The sequence below is a fragment of the Numida meleagris genome, chromosome 6, assembly GCF_002078875.1.
Source record: "Numida meleagris isolate 19003 breed g44 Domestic line chromosome 6, NumMel1.0, whole genome shotgun sequence".
NCBI classification, from domain to species: domain Eukaryota; kingdom Metazoa; phylum Chordata; class Aves; order Galliformes; family Numididae; genus Numida; species Numida meleagris.
In genome coordinates, this window is record NC_034414.1 from 5,775,094 (window position 1) to 5,795,997 (window position 20,904).

General features: G+C 35.5%; 1 protein-coding gene across 2 annotated transcripts in view; it reads left to right on the forward strand.

Moving 5' to 3' along the window:
* The window catches only part of ELP4 (elongator acetyltransferase complex subunit 4), a 130,450-nt gene that overhangs the window by 26,613 nt on the left and 82,933 nt on the right, over positions 1-20,904 (forward strand). For both annotated transcript variants that reach the window (XR_002440504.1, XM_021402963.1), the window contains exons 5-7: positions 3,823-3,962; positions 12,690-12,774; positions 15,682-15,870. Coding sequence is in view for 1 of the 2 variants with exons in the window: in XM_021402963.1 (XP_021258638.1) it covers positions 3,823-3,962; positions 12,690-12,774; positions 15,682-15,870 (414 nt within the window). In the remaining variant the exon portion in view is untranslated. The remainder of the gene's footprint in view (positions 1-3,822; positions 3,963-12,689; positions 12,775-15,681; positions 15,871-20,904) is intronic.

A 20,904-nucleotide genomic window follows, 5' to 3' on the forward strand; every position in this document is an offset into this window, starting at 1 on the left:
GTGTCAGAAAAGACTTATATATGGTGACATGCCAAATCAAACAGCCTCCAGGGTAATCATATAATCTCATCAATTTTATTATTGTGGAGCTTGCTGTGCCACTTTGAACCATCCCCAAAATAAACTGTCTGATTTAAAATCTAACAGAACTCCTAGTACATCGATATGGAAAGAATTGCATGTGGTTAGCAAACAGTGCTCTGATGCTCTAACAAAACAGAAAAATGATTTGGTGAGGTGTGCACTCACCCTTTGTTACTCAATCCAGTACTAGAGTATTTTCTAACACAATACCTAATGTATTTGTCCTCAGTTATTAAAATTGGCTTATGCAAAATAGAATAAAATGATCAATTTTTGGTGGCGTGTTTCCTTTCTCATTGCTGAAGCTTTTTTAAATTGGATTCTCATCATTCTGTATAGCTGACGTACAATAGTTTAATGCATAGATTCCATTTTAAAAAATGAAAAAGTCTAGTTCTTAAGCTTTCTATGTTAAAAAATACTTCCGAATATTCTAGTAGACTGGTAGAAATATTCCATGGAGGAAAATTATTGACGTCAACTTAAAGCACCCCGAATGGTTTTCTGTACTTGTTAATATCATTTAATTATCAGCTTCAGATGTAATTTATTCTTTAAATTTTGTTTTGGCAGAAAAAAAAACCGTGAATAAAATTTGAAGGCATATTTTCCAAATGGATAGAACTAAGTAATTAATACATTTTTTAAAACTACTATCAAAAAGTTTCAAGTATGAAAGAGATAACAGCTGTACTTTTAACTAGAACTCTGAACGTGTTGGCAGAAAACCTTTCTGTCCAGGTTCTGGCTTTACATGTAGTAAGAATCCTGAGTAAAAGTTGTCTTGGTGGTATTCTTGACGCCTAATTTAGTTTTTATTCAGAAGTAATTAAGAGATTCTTGTTACTAGCTTAGATATTAACTTCCCTTTTACTGGACCTCATGGACTAGCTAGGTGACCGGCCTTTGTGATATTTATGCACGATATTTATGTTAGACCCCTTGGTAACTGTCACAACTGCTCTTTACATGCACGCATATACCTTGGACATCTGAAACAGATAGATGGTTTATCAGAAGTCTGTCAGAGTAACAGGTCTTGTTGTGCTTGACATGCGTTTGCCACTTTGTTGGCTTTCATCTGTTCCAGAGGTTAATTTAAACTTTTGAGTATATGGATAGCCTGTTTTGCAATGCAAGACTGCGTTTTTTCTTTTTCTTTTTTTTTTTTCTGAATGAACTGCTTATGTTCTTGGGGCAATATATAAACTGTCACAGCATGAAATCAATTTTCTGCCTTGATTCATCCTAAATCTGAGATTTCTAGCACATTAGTATTGCAATTAGAAACATTAACAGCAGACGGTAGCATAAAAGCACACTCTGCTCACTGACAATTTAGTGTATTTCTCCTTGTGCAAAACAGGAGTCCAGGAAAGAACAGGCCTGAGCCTACAATCCACTAATAAATTTATCACATCAAACTTAAGAGGAATGGAAAGTTTCTGCTTCACGCTCTCCATGGTCATTCTGCTAAGGCAGATTATTCATGCTTACTTGATTCAGGTAGGCTTTTTGCAAGCTTCCCCACTAAGCCTGGGAATGCAGTACATTGAGGCCTATTCATAGGCTTCTGGCATAGCCCGAGCTTTTATTGCATGGTGTTTTATTATAGCCAAATCCTAGTCTCCACCCAGTTTGTAGGCACTGTGCTTATTCTTTTGAATCAAGAGAGGTTATCACCTACCTTAATCCATGCAGCAGGGTGGATTAAGGACACCAATGTGCCTCAGGATTCTCAAAGAGGATCCTGGAAACTTCTTGTTTCTTCTTTTTTGCTGTCTTTACTAAACTCTATTGGGCCTCAGTAAGGATTTGCATCTGAAATGGGCAACCTGGAGCTTTTCTCAATGAAGACATCAGATCAAAGTTCAGTTAGTCAAGGCCTTTCTAAAACATTAAGGGGGCTTGGAAGTACACAATAAAAAGATGAGCTCTGGCAGAGATTGCAGTAAAAACACTCTGATCTGTAATCCGGATAAAGAATAGATTATAGGCCAAAGAACAGCCCCTGTTTAAATTGTTTTCAGGATCCTCATTTTAAATAAAGGTATTTTTACATAAAAAAAATTAAGAGTTCAGCTTGATGGATCATTATGAAGTACTTCCTTCTTTAAAATTCAGTTGCTGATAAATGAACGCTGGTTTAGAGAATCTGGTTTTTTTAAGTGAAAATGATATAACTTTTGTAACTATGTATCAGCAATTTTGTTTCTTTTTTAACGCTATACTAATAATCTGTGTTAAAATACTGAAAAGTTGGGTATAGTTTGGTTATATTACTGTTTTTGTAGGAAAGATACTGCAATATTGTTATTAGTTACATTCTCTGATAACTGACCAGGCGTAACATCAAGTCATTAAATAATTTCAAAATATTTACTCTAAATCAAATTACACTAATTAATCATAACATCCTAATATACATTGGTCACTCCTGGAAGGTAACGCCTCCTATTTATTTCCATGGAAACGACAATCGATACAAAGAGCACAATAACACTATTTGATAGATCAATCTCTCAGCTACAAAACATTGTTTTTCAACATGGTCACCACCGCTAGCTACGTTCACCAGTAATGAACAAGAGCCTGCATGCCACACTCACTACACCAGTGGAGGTGACACACTGCCACCACTTCTGAAATGCACCACCCACCCCCTCACTAAGCTCGCATCCACTCTCTGGTCTCCACAAATGTTCAGCAAGCCTCGGTGAATGCAAATGGGTGCAATTTTTTCCGCATGTAGGAATACAATGACACATTTTTGCTTCATCCACACTTCGGTGGCAGAAGCCATTTTGTCAGAGCGCCTTTCTACCACCTGCCTCTGACATCATGGGTCAACATCATAAAATAGGAGGCATAACTTTTGGAGCAGCCCTTCTATACGTGGCAACATTAACTATAAAATAAAATTGTGTAAATACATAGCATGCTTGTTTTGAGAAAGCTAGCTATAAATACATGGCTGCATCTGGCATGTCTGTAGCCTTTCTCGCTATAGTGCTTATTTTATTAACAAGATCAGCTTTAATGAAAATCAAATGCTTCCTGTAATATTTGGAGCTGAAACTAAATAATTTGCTGCCCAACGCACGAAAAAATATTGCAGCCCCATTGTAATAACTCAGTATACCTTTTGTCATTCCTGTTGATAGCAAGAATAGCAAATCTTGAAATTGGAGCAGAAGTTGTTCTAAAGAGCTTTCCTTACATACAAACACAAGCCTGCTCAGTTTTCAGATAGCTGATAAAATGTGTACATTGGCTTGTTTAAAAAAAAATCCTTTATGTAGAATGTTCAAAGCTGTTACATAACCTACTGAAAAATGTCCCAAATTGTTGGAGCAGTTCTGGTCACTCTTCAATATTCCGTTTTTTTAAGCATTTCATTCTATCTATGAATCAGAGCTGCTTTTTTTTTTTTTTTTTAAGCTTTTCAGTTATTTTTCTATTAATTAGAGATAGTGATTTCCAAAGTGACAAAACTCTTGCTGTGGCAAGCATACTTAAAAATTGCTTACCAGTATTCCTTGGTCTCTGCATTTCCATTCTCAACTACCAATAAGATTAGAATTGTCTTCTGGTATGTATTTTCCTTATTTTTAAAAACAATAGTCATTAAATGCAGAAGTAGGTAATGTGTCTGTAGGAGAGTATCTGTTTTGTGACTTTTCTTATGACAGACAATCATCTAATAGATTATTGCAATCTCTGTTGCTGTTTCCACAGACCAGCCCAACAACATCTATAAAATTTGGACACTATTATGATGTTTCTAAAAAAATGTCTCCAGAACTGCTTCAATCCATAAAATGGCACAGTTTTTTCCTTCCTGATGAGTTGCCGTTAGAGCCTAAACTAAAAATGTGGTAAGTTGTAATCCCATTGCTTCTATTGTACATTCACATTCTGAGTGCACATTAGTTATAAAGGATATTTTTTCATCTACACTTGCTGTGAAAAATCTTGTAGCCATATATTGCTCACAGATATTTCAGCTGCAGTTCCCATGTCAGCACTACATGCCATGAATGTCAGCAAAGCTACTGTGGCACAGAGGCAGCTCAGTATAGTGACTCCTCAGTGGGAGGAAGCAAATTGGCAAAGGCAATTAAGGCAGACATTACTAGGACAGCTTAAGACGCAGCTGAGTACTCAGTTCAGCCCTACTGACAGTTGACTGTGGGGACTGAGGAAAACTATTGCTGTCTGTCTGTGAACTACTCCCTGAGCACCATGCCCCATCAGCTTTCATGAATGTGTGTCAGGTAGCCATCAGGAATATGAAGATAACCATTCACAGTTTGTAGGGCTAAGACGACAGGCCATCCTTGACCTACATAGCTTGGAATGCTATATCACATTAGTTTATGATGTGACTTTTACTTCCTATGTCCTACAGCTTCACCTGAGGAAAATACAAAGAAGAACCTGTGAGTAGAATTACTCTCACTAATTATGTGTCTTATACAACACCCTTAATTCCAGAGAAAATCATAAACTCGTGTCTGAACGAATAACTTATTGTACTTTATGCCTATTGATAATGAATTGAGGAAGACCCAAAAGAAATACAGTGACAACAGCAAAGACTCACATTAGCCTGTGGCAAACACATCCATTGTATTTTTCTTAGACATTTCAAGTGAAGTCAAATGTCAGATATGGACTAGCAATTTCTTTGTTTAGCCTAGTCACTTAATTTATAAAATATCTAGGTTCTGTAGGTCCCAGTGTGTAGGGCCAGCTACCAGAAGCAGTAGTACAGTAAGCTTCATTGCATGAGATTTCCATTATAATAGACTTTAATATAAAAGCCAAGATTTATAAAATAAGTGAAGTATTTATAGAAGTATTTACAGAAATGCACCTTTAGAGTTGTAGAAAAGCAAAAGCCAAGTCTCCAGATTTCGGTGTTATGCATTTAAATATCACTGCTTTTAGTTCGATAACGTGCATTCTTGCTATGTTACAAAAAAAAAACAGCTGATACACTTTCAGGAAAAAGAATAAAAGATAAGATTCTGCTTTTCATCATAAATATTAAAACGAACTTTATGTGAATTGTAATTTTTTTTTTCATAGAGGATGGATACAGGATTTTGATAGGTTGCAAGTGTTTATGTTGTTACTGAGTTTAGTGTTACTCGTTTTCTGTCTCTTCTCTAGCTAACTAGAACATCTCATGACTTTGGGCTTAATTCCACCAACAATATGGCTGTGAAGAATTTGTACATTTTACACTGAAAATAAGTTAATTCATGTATAGAAAATCGACTTTACCTTTTACACGTTTGATTTTATACGCCTTGCTTAACTGACATTTTCCTTGTGTGCCATCCTAATAAAAGTTCATCATTCTTACCAATGTCTAATTTATTTAATCATTTACTACGTTGATATTTTATTATTGATATTGGTCATATTGCATTATTATTACACTACAATGCAGTGTGGTAAGGGACAGTGAAGAATAAAGAACAAATTGGAATAGTGAAATGTTAGAGAGAAATCTATGGGAACAGGTAGATATGTTTATGTGTCTTTCATCATTCATATAGGATCACTTGTCTTCTAACTTTGATTATTGTCTTCCTTGACTACAAACTCTAGTGGCGTTGGATTCCTTGTACTGAAAAAGCTGCACTAGGTCAAAGTTAAAATGAAGTGGCCCAGATCCCTCTGCCTTTCCTCATAGGCTCAAGACCCCTAATCATCTTTGTAACACTCCGCTGGACTCTATTCTGTAGTTCCATGTCTCTCTTGTACTGAGGAGCTCAGCACTGCAGATGTGGCCTCAGCAGGGCTGAGTAGTGTGGGAGGATAACCTACCTCAACCTGCTGGCCGTGCTCTTCCTAATTGGCTTTCTGGGCCACAGGGGTATGTTACTGGCTTGTGGCTCAAAAATAAAAGAGCAAATATTCTGCACCAATAAAGTCTACTGTTACATCAAAGGAGAAGCTCAAAGTAGTTTGAAAGTTTTGTTGTTGTTGTATTTGTTGTTAAATAATTACCTTCTAAACAATCAGTCATTGAGTCACATTTGAATCTGAATGAAATATCGGGCTTTATCCCAGTATTACATCAGGGAATAATCTAGTACTAATCTAGCCTGGTAGGTATGCTACGCAGTGGATATCTTTATTGAAGTAATAATGTAAAAACTGAAAAGAAGTGGGAAGAAAAGTTGCACACATATTAGATGATAGAATTAAAATGAAGGAAGTTTTGAGTCAACAATCTGGAATTCGATCAAGGCATGCCAAATATCAATCTAGTCAGAATAATTAATTGAACTAATAAAATAGGGTAGCCAGTCTCCAGAAAAAGATCTAGAGTTACAATATGGAAAAATACCAAAAAGTATAATCTAGAAGACATGGAGGTGATAAACTGAAATTTCACGTGGAAGACATGCAAAGTACTCCTGTCCTGCTCTGCCATGATAAGGCTGTACAGTTTTTGATAGCGTCCTTCAAGAAAAATCTGGCTCACAGGAAAATGTGAAGCTGAGTTTAGATCTAGAATGGGGATATATGGCCTGTGATGGAAGAACAGAAGTTCTGCAGGCAAATCTAAGAGTCTTAAAGCGTGTTAAAAACTGACATGGTGAGAGCAGTAATTCTGTTGTCTACTGTAAGTAGGACAAGCAATAATGAGCTACAGTAAATTGTAGCAGTGGTAATAACGACTGGACATAAAGAAATATTTTTCTAATGATTAGAACTAGGAGAAGTTACCTTGCAGACACAGGCTGGGAGTATTGTAGAATCTCCATCACTGAACATTTCTAGGGACAAGGTAGGTAAATATCTGTCAGAGACAGCTTAGACATAGTTCATCTTACCTTAGGGCAAGAAGATAGACTACCTGACCTCTTGAGGTCCCCTTCGTCCCTATCTTCTGTGACTCCTTAATGCACATTAGTCAAAATGTATTAAATACAAAACCAAGTATGGATGTTACCAATTATTTCTCTGCTTTCAAAACATTCATCCTTTTTCAGAATTGTGACTGATTTGCACTGTATTTTTTACAAATATTGAGATGAAAATCAGAAGAAAACATTCTTTGCTCAAGGAGCGAAAACAAGCTCTCAGTCCTGTCAGGGTGCGATGCTTCTGGCTTCTAAACCTAGCTTCAGTATATCACAGAAGGGTAAAAATTTCTGTTCTCTTGATTAACGAGACGACACTTTAAAAGAAAGATTTAAGTGCTATTGTTAACCCTTCTAAATAGAAGTCAGTATTTTGTCCCACTGAGAGCTTGATCCAGCTTCTTTTACTACCTCTTACGGCGAACTAGGAACACAGACCTGGCTGGTTAGCACATCTGCACTCAGAGGATGTAATTTCTTAGATAACAGTTTATCTGACCTTATACAGCCTTATCTTCACGGCCAATGAAATACCTGGTAGCGTAACTCTTTAATTATCTATATGGTACTGTGAAATCTCTGTAATGTATTTGAATGAATGTACCTCAAAGAAGTACTGATAATCAGAAAGGAACTTTAAAAAATGGTTGCAGGAGTGACTCGAGATTTCAGCACATCACTAAAAACACGATTTTTTAAATGTTCTCTGTTTATTCAAAGAAAATTGACAGAAACAGTGTTATTGCTGAAAGATAATGTTGCACAAACCTTTCAACATCAGGAAATTTTCTTAAATCACGTAGGAGTACAGCCTAAACTCAATGCTGTATTGTTGTTTTTTTTTTAATCTGAGAATGCATTGCTTTTGTCACTAATACTGAGATAGAGCAGGAAGTGGAAACTGATAGTTTTACCTAGTATATAATTTTCCAGAAGTAGATGGTATAGTTGTTGATGGATGACAACTTTTTATAGTATCAGAAATTGCAAACCAAAAAAAAATTAAAAATTCGCAAATAAAAAAGAAAGTAAGAAAAATATTTTTTCCCTGTTCTCATGCTTATCCCTGTCCCCCTTCAGAATGCTTCCTCATTATTTTAGTTGACATGATCCATTCTAAATGTTTGTACTGTAGCACAGCACAACAGGATTAAGTTTAGGCTGAAGTAAATAGCTACAGCCCTCTAACTTGCTATTGCAGGGGCACCTTAAATTACACAGCCATTGCAGAAAGTGTGCCTAGCCCAACATAAACTTTCTACATGGAGGTCATAAGCTCTATGTTCTGCAGTGACTTAGCTGATAACTGTAAAGAGACATTTTTAGAAGCTTTTAGAATATTTTTTCATTATCATATGTACTGAAGTGGGCAAACTTGTTCGTAAGTGTTGTGTTTTTCTTCTTCAGAGACCTCCTTCTTTTGTCTGTAATGAATGCTCCTAAAAGACTATCCTTGTTAGATACACCTAGAATTCCCCATGTTGTCCACCTTTTCTTTTTTCCTTTATTTTTCAATTAGAGTGTGACTAGCTTTGGAGGTCTTAGGTTTCATTTTTCCTCCTTGAAATTTGGAACTGCAATTTCCTCCCACCCATCCTTTGTTTAGGTTAGAGTGGGTAACAAGAACTATCCTTTGCTCTCCTTTCCTTTCACTGCTCAGGGATGTAGTGACAAAGAGCAGATTATGCTGTTAAGGCAAAATATAGAAGAAGGGTGTTATGCCCTATTTTTCTAACATTCTCTTGACAGAGACAATGAGTATAATGAACATATATTCTACTATGCTTTGAAGTACAATGCTGCGTCTATTAATGAGCACGGCCCTTTGTTGCAATGCTTTGTGGACATCCATGTGTTTGTAAACAGGACCAAATCATTTGGCACTTCTAATTCTCTAGCATCACATTAAAAAAGCTTTAGACCGTTCTTTAGTGTATACACTCTTTGTAATTGTAGCTGCTGTCTGGTGCACTGTCATTACAGTGCTGTTTTTGCAGGGTCAGAGGCATAAAGGCTTTATATGGGCCAAAAACTCTTCATCCTTTTTAGAAATCATGTATCTATATCTACGGTGTCGGCTTTCTATCTGCACTAGAATTTGGCATCCTTACAGACTTGCAAAGAGAGGAGATCGGTTGGCTGACTGGCTAGTCAGATCTAAGCTACTGACCGGCTTTTTACTCTGCAATTGAAGACGACCGTATTTGGAGGTTTTGTACATCACTTAAGATTTGGAGCAATTCATTTTTCTTTGTGTTTTTGTGCATGTGCTTGTGTTTGCTCACTGAAGGAGGGAGATGAGGAGTACTCTATTTGCCCTCCTTTTTGTAGTTCTGGTACATAACGTAATGGCCAACTTAGATTACTGGATCCCCTTTTGCAGAATCACTCCAAGTGGGTGGAATTTCATTGTTCTGTGATAAACATTAACTGAAAACAGATTGAGAAGTCCTTTTTCATAAAGGAAGTAGTAATTGAGAATGGATGTTTGATGCCAGAAGAAAGCATCGCCCTTCTCTTCCTTAGCTCAGTAGTTCTTAGGGCAGAGCAGTTACATACTGGCCTTAGTTATGGGACCGGGTTAACGGGGCTGCACAACTGATAGCAGCTGTTTCCAGTTGCTGTTGCTAGGATATTCAGGTGTCCTTTCTGTTGTACTGCTAAAGCTGATACTTAACAGGAAGGCAGAAGTGCCATCTCTGTTAGTGCATCACTGAAGAGCTTTACTTCCTACCTTCTGCTTTACTTCTGTCCTCATTAAGTTGTAATAACCAAAAATGAAGTTTGATTATTCAGATAACTAAAGCAGTTAAGCTGTACTTTTTCCATAACACTCTTAAGTTTTACCTCAAGAATGTAATTGCTTTTGAAAAAGAATAAATTTATGTAGAGTCTAGATTTACAGATAAATTTAGATAAAACAGGTTCAACTGTCTTGCCTAATGGGGTCTCCATATACATAATAAGGCTATTTGTCATACCCTTGATAGCCTAACCTTTGTTAAATGCTTAGAAACTATCAACAGCGAAGTCAGAGGCTCTTTTGTAACCAGGATACCTTCTTGCCAGCTCCTGCTTTATCCATTACTAAATTGCTAAACAATAAAAAAAGAGTAAAGAAAAAATTGTTTAAACTCATTATCAGAATTAAATGGTGTTTAGTAACAAAGCCAAAAAAAGACTAGAAATTACAGAATTAAAAATACCTTATTTCCTTCCTTATGTATTATGGCAAACATTGCCAGAAGGGTAATGCAACCTGTTTTTATAAATAGCGTTTCCACAATATTTTTCATGTCCTTATTTACTTAGCATGGTTCAAATTCAAGGAAACCATTAGTATTTTAGGCAGAAGTAGAAGAGCCACTGTTTTTACATTCAGAAAAAAACCTATAGGCATTACCTTATTTTCTTTAAATCTTTCTTTGCTGCAAATTTTCTGCACGTAGATAAAGATATATTTTGTCTTCATATGTTGTTTCGTGTTTGTTTTTTTAATTTTAGTGTTCTCTGATTCTGGTAATACTTTTAGTATTCTATTTTTCTATCCATTTTTAAAAGCAAGAATTAGCAAGTATTGTGATTGCAGAATACACTCTGATTTACACTGTGGACAGCATGGCAAGCATTGTAATACTATCCAAAGCAAAATAAGTGTTAGCTACACTCCTGGCTGTGGCTACAAGATAGTTGGAAACGCCATCCTATTGTTGGTGAGCTGTAGTTTTCTGTCATTCTCAAAAGGATAAAGGAATATCTAGAAGGATACACAAATGCTTCTGGTTATTCTGAAGCTCTGCAGATTCTCTCCAGCTCTGGCAAAAGTAGGAAGAAATTACTGCACTGTATAAAAAAGGATTGTGTTGTTCTTATGTGAACACTTGGAGAGAAAACGTTTTGGCTGATGCAGGTGCTAAAGCCACCTACCCTGTAAACTTTAACCTCTAAGACAGAGTAGGTATAACATTTGACACCTGTTCCTTTTGCAGCCAAGTGATAGGAAAGTAATCCATTTCCAAAGTGACAATTTACTCATCTGTTTGAGATGTTCTATTTTGTATAGCAAGGCAGATGTTACACATTATAAGTCGTGTGGAGATGTGTATTGCCAATTTTTTGCAGCTGTGAGTTTCATAAATAGTATTAACTTATTAAAATACTAAAACTAAAACCAAATAAATTGAGTTTAATTATGAGGCTCTCTCATTATTTATCTGTGCCATCTGAAAGGTTTCTGGTATTGAGTATTATAAACTCAGAATTATTATGAATATGGAATTATTTTGATTTCACTGCAGACAGAGATAAATGTTCGTGGGGTTAGGGTCTGGGTTGACGCTGTTTTCCTGAAAGAAATATAGAAGTCTATGGTAAAGCAACTGTAAATACTTCTCAAAAACTCTTTCATGTACAAAACTGTAAAAGCAAGCTTTCTCGTGTTTACTTAGGTGTTCGTTAGTAAAATATCCCTGAAAAATATTCAAATAGTATTTTTTACTTTCACTAAAGTAGTGGGAATAATCTCATGAATGTTATCAGACCAAACATAAAAAATGATTGCTGCAAAAGTGATACCTGTTTGAGGTAAATTTTTCAAAATCACCATATTTCCCAAGAAGATTTGAATCCACAAGTCTGGATGGTAATTAGTGAGACTATAACAAAGTATTGAAGCTAGAAATGTTAGAAGGCTTAAACTCTCAGCTTCAGTGAGGAGCCTACATCAAGTCCAGGCACAAAAGCCAGTGTGCTCTATGGGATTCAAGAACTAGTATGTCTCTTTTGAAAGTGAACAGCTGGCTTGATTTTTTATTTTTTTTTTAAGTGAAGATTAGGACTTTCCACCCTTTGCCTTTGTCCTTTGCCTGTAGACTGGAGAGCATGGCTGGAGCGGGCATCAGAAAAAATGCATTTGAAGTGCAGGAACTGGACCTTCTAAGACTTAGAAGTGAAAGTTCATTGAACTTTCATCAGGTTCTAGCTGCCTGAATTCATGCAACGGTTTGCTTCTTTTATTTTTATTTTTTTTTTCTTTGGTTTTTAATCATAGAAGTTATTTTGCAAACAACTCATATACATAAATTATACCTCGCAATTCTACTGCCTTGCAAATAAAGGAGTACTAACACCTGTAATGGATGGATACAGAATGGATCTATAATAGAACAGAATGTATTATGTACTCTGTTGTGGTATCAGAAGGATTACTAAAAATAAAAATAAATTGTGCTAAAGGTTTTAAAGTAAGTGGAAATTTCATCTCTTTCATTTTTTGTTGGTTTGGATTCTTGTAGTGTTCGTATGTATGAAAGCTTTCAATAGTAGAAAGTCATCCCTGTTCTCCAGGGAATTGACTAGGTGTACTCGGAATAACAATTGGGTAGCTATTTGTCTGCTACAGAAGATTAATATAGTGCTATAATGGTTGCAGCTTTAAGTTGCTACATGAAGTCATTAAACTTACACATGTAAGTGAGCCTGACATAATTAACTTACCTTAATCTCTAAGAGAATTTACATTTCACAAAATACCTGGATGCCAAACTAGTTAACATGAACCAATCACAACTGCTTTTAATGGCTATCTTAAGTAAAAAAGGGTTGTTTCTTTTTCCTTCTGTGAGACACTTGTACACTGAATGCTGCATCTGTTTCTATCTATTTTTAATACAGCTATTAGAGAGTATGTGTTATTAAACTATTTATTCTTTCCAACAGTAATATGAACTGCGGTTATGCAAGGCTGCTTCAGTCCATTCAGAGTGTCATTTACCAGGAGGGATTTGATGGCTCTCAGCCACAGGTACTGAGCACATTCATACTCTGCTATTATCCTGAACTGAGATTTTCTGAATTTTTAAGGGTGGCAGAAGAATGTCCTGGGAAAATTAACACGGAGGAAGCAGTTTCTAAGCACTAAGTGGAAGTAAACAAGATAAGTAACTAGAGGTTGTGGTTCATAATTTAGTGTGCATTTGGAGCTATTACCTGTTTTTAGCAAATATGCAGAACATTTGTAAGAGAACCATAGGCCAGGATTATTAAAAAGCACACTGCGTGTAATCAGCTAATAAATGGTTCACCAAATACAGTGAAATTAAATAAAATGTATTTTTCACCACAGAGGTCTTTACTCAAACTGTTGTACGTAGCGATCAGAAGGACTAACATGATAGTGTAGCAATCAGGACTAACACGATGGAAATAGCTTTACAAGAAGGTGGAAGGAAAATACAACGCTCACCCAGATCGGAAGATTTAGGGCTCCCAGGGAAAGGCTCTCACCAAGGAGGGATCTTGAGGAAGAGATCCTTCCTTAGGGGAAGTCAGCCCTTAAATGAGGCCTAAGAGGGTGGAGCCTGGCTTTTTTGCCTTCACCTGTGCTCCCAGGGCTGACTGGGTCTTTCCTCCAGGTGCTCAATCAGTGGTTCAGGCCATGACTCAGCAGTTCCCATACAGTTGTATTAGCAATAATGTGCTCAAGCTTCTTGAGACTGAGCATTTAAACTTGCAGATTCTTCCAGTGCTGTGGTAACTGGAGTGAATTTTTTAATGAGTTAAATGTGTGTAATTTTACCTCAACTTAAGTATCAAAAACATCTTACTAGTCTTGCGAAGATCGCTCCTCATAAATCATCACAGACTTGCAAAGATCACTTTAGTTTTTGTAAGTCATACTGTGGGTAATCAGAAATATTCCAGGTTCAACAAGATAGAACTGAAAACCTTATTTCTAGTTTGGATGATGCCCTCTCCCCTGTTCTTAGACATATCAAATAATATGCCACTCCTTTGGAGGTGACGTAAATAAAATAAATGGTATTTATTGATCCTTTATTATCTTCCTTGTTGTAGAATAGGAATATTACTGGAATCCAAGTTAATGAGTACAGATGCTGAAGAATGTCAATATAATAGAAGACTATGTGCTGCTACAAGTTTAATACCCTGAGAAATGCTTTTTGTGGAGAAGACAACATTGGAGTGAATGTACTCCTGTCTAAGAGTATAGTTTAGAAGCATTTCCCGCATAGAATGCTTGCATTTAAATTTGGGCCATTGGCTATTTGAGCTCAGTCCCAGCCTGTCCCCTCTTCTGCCACACCCTGTGCCTGACAGCTCTGCTATGGATGGAAAGCTCGCAGGCTGCAAAAAGCAGCAAGGAACCTTCTCCTGAAGAGATGGGGCTGGTGCTTTCTAGCTGTCTCACCAGCCAAGTCTGAAGGGAAAGCAGCGCCTTTGCACATTCCTGAATTTTTTATTTTTATTTTTTAAGTTTTAAACAAAATAAATATGGGTGAGAGACAATATTTTAGGGTTTCTTTTCATTCTACAGGCAAGGAAATATTAAATATAGTGGACAGTGATTTCCTGTACTTCTTGTTCATTGTTTCAGAATGCCTTATTAGAGCCAATAAAGCAAAACCAGACCTTTAGGTCAGACAAATTTAAAAGTGTATGTAAATGTATAAGTCTTTAAGGGGAAGCTTTAAAAGTTTGAAAAATAATTCTTTCTCAGACCAGTTTACCCATCTAGATAGCTGTTATCGCTTGCATACTCATTTCTATGTCAAAGAAGATGATGTGTATGAATTATTGGACTGAGACCTATTACTGTTTGATTATTTTTTAAAAAAAGTTTCCTCTTCTCTGCATGCACTATGTTTCTCCAAATACTCACATTTTGTGCATTTAGAAGTAGTATATAATGCACACTTCTCAAAGTATGCCCGGAGTTGGGTGTTTATCTAAACTGGGATTTTATGTATGTAAAAAAAAATTGAAAGGAAAAGAAGTTGGCATTTATTTAAGTATGGACTTATTTAAGTGAGTCTTGAGCTCTAGGAAAGTATCTTCGACCACTTTGTACTGGAATTCTTTCAACAAGGGTGCTTGTTGTCTGTCTCAGCCATTGATAGCAAATACACCTAGGATCTTTCTCAAAGACCACCAAGTAAGGTCATGTCAAATAAGCCGAAAATAGATTTGTCATTGTGAGAGATGACGTTTTAGCTGTGTTGTTAAATTACAACTCCGGCTTCACAATCTGCCTTTTCAGAAATGGGGCCGTACCTTAGCCATTTCTCTGTTGGCTGCTGTTCTGGATGTGTCATGCAGGGCAGCAAGCAGTCTTTAGTAGGTAAGACAAGGCCATTTAGGATGTCACGTGTCAAAACAGCTTAAATTCTAGTAGCCAGTAGCTAACTAAAGAGAAGTGTGCTGTGAGAAACTGAAGATAGAAGGAAAAATTGCATTGGACGACTCTTGGGCCCTTCCAGTAAACCAGCTTACTAGATTTGGGAGAAAAGATTGCCTCAAGTGGTTTTTGAAGGCAGTAAGAAAGAGGAGAAAAATGAGAGGAAACATCATAATGTTCTAGTATCCTCTTTCAGAACATACTATACTATATTCTATAGCTGGTTAGCTTTAGAAAATGCAAATTAGTCGTTTTGAGTTTTCCCATGCTGCTTGTTATACTTGTATTTACTTATCTAAGGTAGTGTGTTATCCAGCTAGTAAAAAAAAAAAAAAAAAAGGCATTCCAACTGTAATTTTCACCAAGATATTCTGAGATTAAGCTATGATTACTTGAATTATTTAATTATTATGGATATTCATAAATTGTAGCAGTTTTTAAAATGATATACGACGTGGAATTTTTCTCTTAATGTTTAAAAAAATATCAACTGCTGATTTTTTTTTTAAATAGAATAAACAAAAGAATATTTTACGGATAGGAATTCAGAGTCTCGGTTCCCTGTTGTGGGGTGACGACATTTGTAGCAGCAGTACTCCTGAAGATATTCACAGTCTTACAAAATTTCTGTATGTTCTACGTGGCCTCCTCCGAAAATCTTTGTCAGCTTGCATCATCACCATACCTTCTCACCTTATTGAGGTAAGAATGCTATCTTTGCTATATTTCATAGTTGATGCTACATCAACTAGCAAAAATCTGAAGTTTATGGTAAGAAAATAAATACAGTTTTAAAAATTAAGAAAGCTCTTTTCATTCAAAGGGCAAAGTTAGTTTCTTCTGCATTTTTGTGGGGCAGTCATGCTGCAGAATCGATAAGGACCTAAGCATAAAACAATCCTAAATACAGTTATTCCTTTTATCAGCCATACTCTTTCTTGAAAAACAGTCAGAATTTCTGAAATTCTGAGCAGTATCAGAGCAGAGAAACATCTGCTAGAAATCTTTTTTCTACTTTTTTGGGGGGTAACACGCTTTTACACAACCTTCAGAGTTTAGAGTTTCAATATGAGACATTTTAGTCCACTGCCTTCATCTGTCATACTCATCATGATGATGTATGATCTTGTTTTTAACGCCAGGAATTGAAAAATACAGGTTTACTCTTTAATTCTAATATCCTGCTGTACTGGGAACAGGGGAGAACCAGGTATTATTCATTATTGACTATAATAAAATAACACAGGATAAAACCTCATTATATAAAATAGTTTTATAGTAAAAGGGAGATTTTCCTTGTAGAATTCAAATCTTATATTATGGAAGTACATCATTGTCACATACATATTGCATTTCAGAAAGGTGATTGAGTACCTGCTGCTGTTATTTATGTGGATACCTGAACCACTTTTGGACCTGCATAACTCCATCTCCTTACTTAGCTATTTTTAATATTACATGACAATATGTCTTTAAAAAGGCTGACAGTAAAATTTAATGCAGTAACTGGAATTTGTGGATGTAAAACTAACTTCCTTCTTTTTACACATTGGGATTTCCTGTCTGTCACTGGCACGTAGAACCTATTTTATTGTACTGTTTTTATATTTTAAAATATCAGTGAAAGATATTGTATTCTAAAGAGAAGTCCAGAAATGTCTCTGGAGCAAGTTTTTCTAAGAAACAAATAAAAGGATATAATCTTCTGTTTCTTTGCAGACTTATCTGGGAAGTTGTACTTGTTTTCATTTTTGTCAATTCTCTATAAATCGATTCCTCTGGGGTTCCTGTGAAATTATATCTCATTTTTTAAATAACTTTTCTTTTTGAATTTTAACAGAATTGCTTTACAGTAAATGATAGAATCTTCTGAAAGGGAAAAAAATGAAATGTGTTTTTACAGAATCTTGGCAGCCTTAAACAAATGAGAGCGTTACTTTTTTTTTTTCTTTTTTTTAAATTGTTAAACTTCATGTATCCTTCTTTAAGCACCGAACTATGGAGAAAACTGTCATTAGGAGGAGCAAAGCTGCTGAGGGTTCCTTATACCCCACACTACTCAGTTCCCAGAGCCCTGCTGTGTAGTTGTTCCACTCTCCAAGAAGCCTGTTAAAGAGCCCCTGAGAGCATGTGTACAGCCCTCCATGTTAATAGTTAATTGGTGAGGATGGCAAGATGAGAGGACAGCCGAACATGTGGTCTCTCAGGCTCAAGCCGTAGACAGACCTTTAGTTATAATAACAGCAGCTGCTCACATTCTCACAACCCAGCTACCCACCATTCTGTTGCTGAGGTTTCTTACTGGATTAAAAAAGTAAAGAAAATATGTTTTCAAGAGAATAAGAGAGAGCGTTTGTTTGCGTTTCTTTTTTTCCTAGCACATTTCAGTATATGCATTTAATTTGATCAGAATGAGTTCTAGCATATGCTTTCTCTGTTGAACCTTAAATCCAGAGCACTGGAGGCATAGAAAATGCATACTGTTTTTCAGAAGATGTAGTAAATTCCACATTTATTCCCTGAACAATTATTTCTGCATCTGCCATATTATTTTTTGCTTCCTAACTATATTAACTAAGGGGGTCTGCAAGTAAAACCTTCACTTAACAAGTAAATATAAGATTTCAAAATGTGAAGTGTTATCAAGTTATTGTGTCTGCATAACATATACAGAAAAATGATTGCATTTGAAAAAAATAGTTTTCAGTCGTATCTCATGCCATATCTTGTCCCTGGCAGCCAGTTCTAGTTACTCTGGTGAAGAACAAATAAAACTCGCAATTGACACTACTTTCAGCAGGGACGATGCTATTCCAACCCAGACGAGATAGTCTGCAGCATGAATTGCATTTTTTATGTGAATTAAATGAAATATTTATCTACGTAGTTTGTGATTTGCTTCCTTTCTATATTTTGCCAAATACTTGTCATGTTGTACTGTGACAAGGAGTTCACAAATTAAATCCGTTCAGCTTCTTTCTTTCAGAAAGTTTAGTTTTGCCTTTACATTTCAGAAATCATACCTTTGTTCTTGGATGATAAGACAATGAGTTGAAGCTCCCTATATATCTCTTGTGTTCTCATTGTTTTCTATATTCTCTCATGCTGCTTTCTTAATATGTTTTTAAACAGTCTCTTTTTTTCAGTCATAACTCACAGTCGTGGAATACAATAATGCTCTTATTGTTTTTCCTTCACTTATTCCTACATACTAGTATGTGCTTTGTCTCTTCAGTATCTACTGAACATTAAGCTGATTTTGTTTGTGATGCTTTTCCCTCTGTGATACACATCTACCAGTGTGGATCATTTCCAGCTAATGCACTGTTCTGAATTTAATAACTTTGAATTGCATTCATCAGAATATAATGCTCATTCCCCCAGTTTTGTGGAACACTGAATGTCTTCACAGCCTTCTGTAAGGATGCATTTTGGTAAAAGACACAAATTTACAAAGAATCTTGTTGTGTGTGGAGTTTGATTCAGAGTATGTTAAAGAAATTGTAATCCGCTAAAGAGCACAAATTCTTTGTGTTTTATTGATGAAACTTCTAGTGCAGTGTATAAAGAAAAACAAATATTCCATTTTCTCAACCACAAAACCAGGAATACATTATTCTGGAAGCAAATTTCAAAAAAAATGACACTAAAAACTTAACCAATTATAAATTTTATTCAGATGATATGTGACAAGTTTTGCTTGATTGATATTTTCTCGTGATTGAACACACTCTTATCTCACCCTGTCTGTCTGGTAATAAATATTGAGATACTTATGAATGTGATTAAAACAGTTGATGGAAGGTTATTTGTCAAGGCTTTCTACTATTTCTTGAAAATGAATTATGCCTATGAAGTAAGATGGTGCATTTGAAAAGGGAAAATTACTTACATTTTTTAAATCTAGCAAAAATGATCAGGGAGGGCAAATTGAAGAGGGATTTAATTTCTTGTTGCACTTTCCAAATTAAGGAGTATTACCAAAACTAGAATGGACTCTTGTTTTCTGTATTTTGGCAATCTATGCTTTTTAGTAAGTAGTATTAAAAATATATATTACAGAATGTGATTTTATTATCACTCTTTTACTACAAAAAAGTTAAAATGTATAATACTTTTCTATAGTATTTTCTTCTTTTTCTTCAGTTACTGGAACTATTAATCATACTTGCACATATTTATAAACCCAAAAGCATCTTTCCTACTAAATAATGTTCATAATTCCATTCCCCTCGTTCCCAACTCTGTATCACTCAAGTAAACAGTCAAGTTCATGAATATGTATTTTTTAAGTAGATTATTATTTTCATTTGAAGACGTGTAACGCTTTCACTGAAGCCACCCTTTATTTTGAACATGAAACTGCACTACTGGTAAGGACTAACCACCATATTAGTCAGTGCGTACCAAGGGAAATTAATTGACTAATGAAAAGTCAGTATGGATAAGTCACAGAAGTTACAGAACCTGTCCTCAGAGTCCGAAGTTCTGTTTAGCAAGGTATTTTCGTTATTTCATCCAGTACGTTAAAAAATTAATTTCTTGCAATATTAATGTTTTGATGCTTCGAATTAACCGAAGTGCATAAATTACTGTATGTTTCAGCATAGAAAAATTCACAAGCAAACCTTTTTGCATTCAGAGCCTTTCATGTTCACAGTGAGTGCTTTAGCAGCTAAACTTGAAGTCAAGCAAGAGTGCCTTAGAATCCATTGCTAATACAACAGAATTGTGAATTTCTCGGTTTGAAATCTTTATTCCTGTGACAGGAGCCAGGACTGCATGCCCTAGAACTCTAACTTCTGTGAGTTCGCAAGTCCAAAATGCTGAATAACCTTCAAAAGTATTTGGCGATGTTAACATTAAACACCAACTGTATCAAGATTAACTGTCATGTATTTTTCTATATCATCAGTTGAATAAGCTTTCAAAATCCTATTCTAAATAGAAACTATGGAGATGAAATGGTCTTTATATTTTACTATACTGTTTTCTTTATTAGCTTCTAACTGTGGCATACACAACTGTATGCAAGAAATACAATTTCCATACAAAGAAATGTTGAGAGTCATGAGTCTATGGCAGTTATTCTTGTGTTTCCCACATAGTTTTCAAATGTGAATATTCCATTTTGGATATTCTAGACATTCATAAAAGCATCTAAAAATTATAATCTAGTGGCAAGTCCAAAGACATTAAATACATATTAAAATGTAAATTGTCTAAAAGTAAAGCATTTTGCTTTTAATTTCTATTATTGTTCATAATGTTTATTAATCAAGTTACAGAAATATTTTGTTTTCATAAAATAAGTTTACGGTTGCAAAGGGGCTGTATCCTGGCACTGCCACTTCTGATTTGGTAACAGCTACCCATTTCGAGCACAAATACATTGTTCACCTGAAACATGTTTTTGCACCCATGTCTTTTAATTTACTTAGCTACATTGTGTTGATGGGTAGTCACGTTATGTGTTAAAATGTATAGCTAAAAAAGCCTTCTCATTCTAATAGATGTTACAATTTAGAACGCTATAAACACATTCTTATCATCATAAGCGTCAGCACATATTTAATCAAAAAATTACTCTTTCAAAATGATTATGTTAAACTTTAAAATGTGATGGGTATATGCAACTGTAGAATATCGTATTTTATGTTTTATCTACGTAATCTGAAAATACAGACACTTCAAAAAAATGAGGTGCTATTTAGAACAAAATCTTTCAAATGCAAT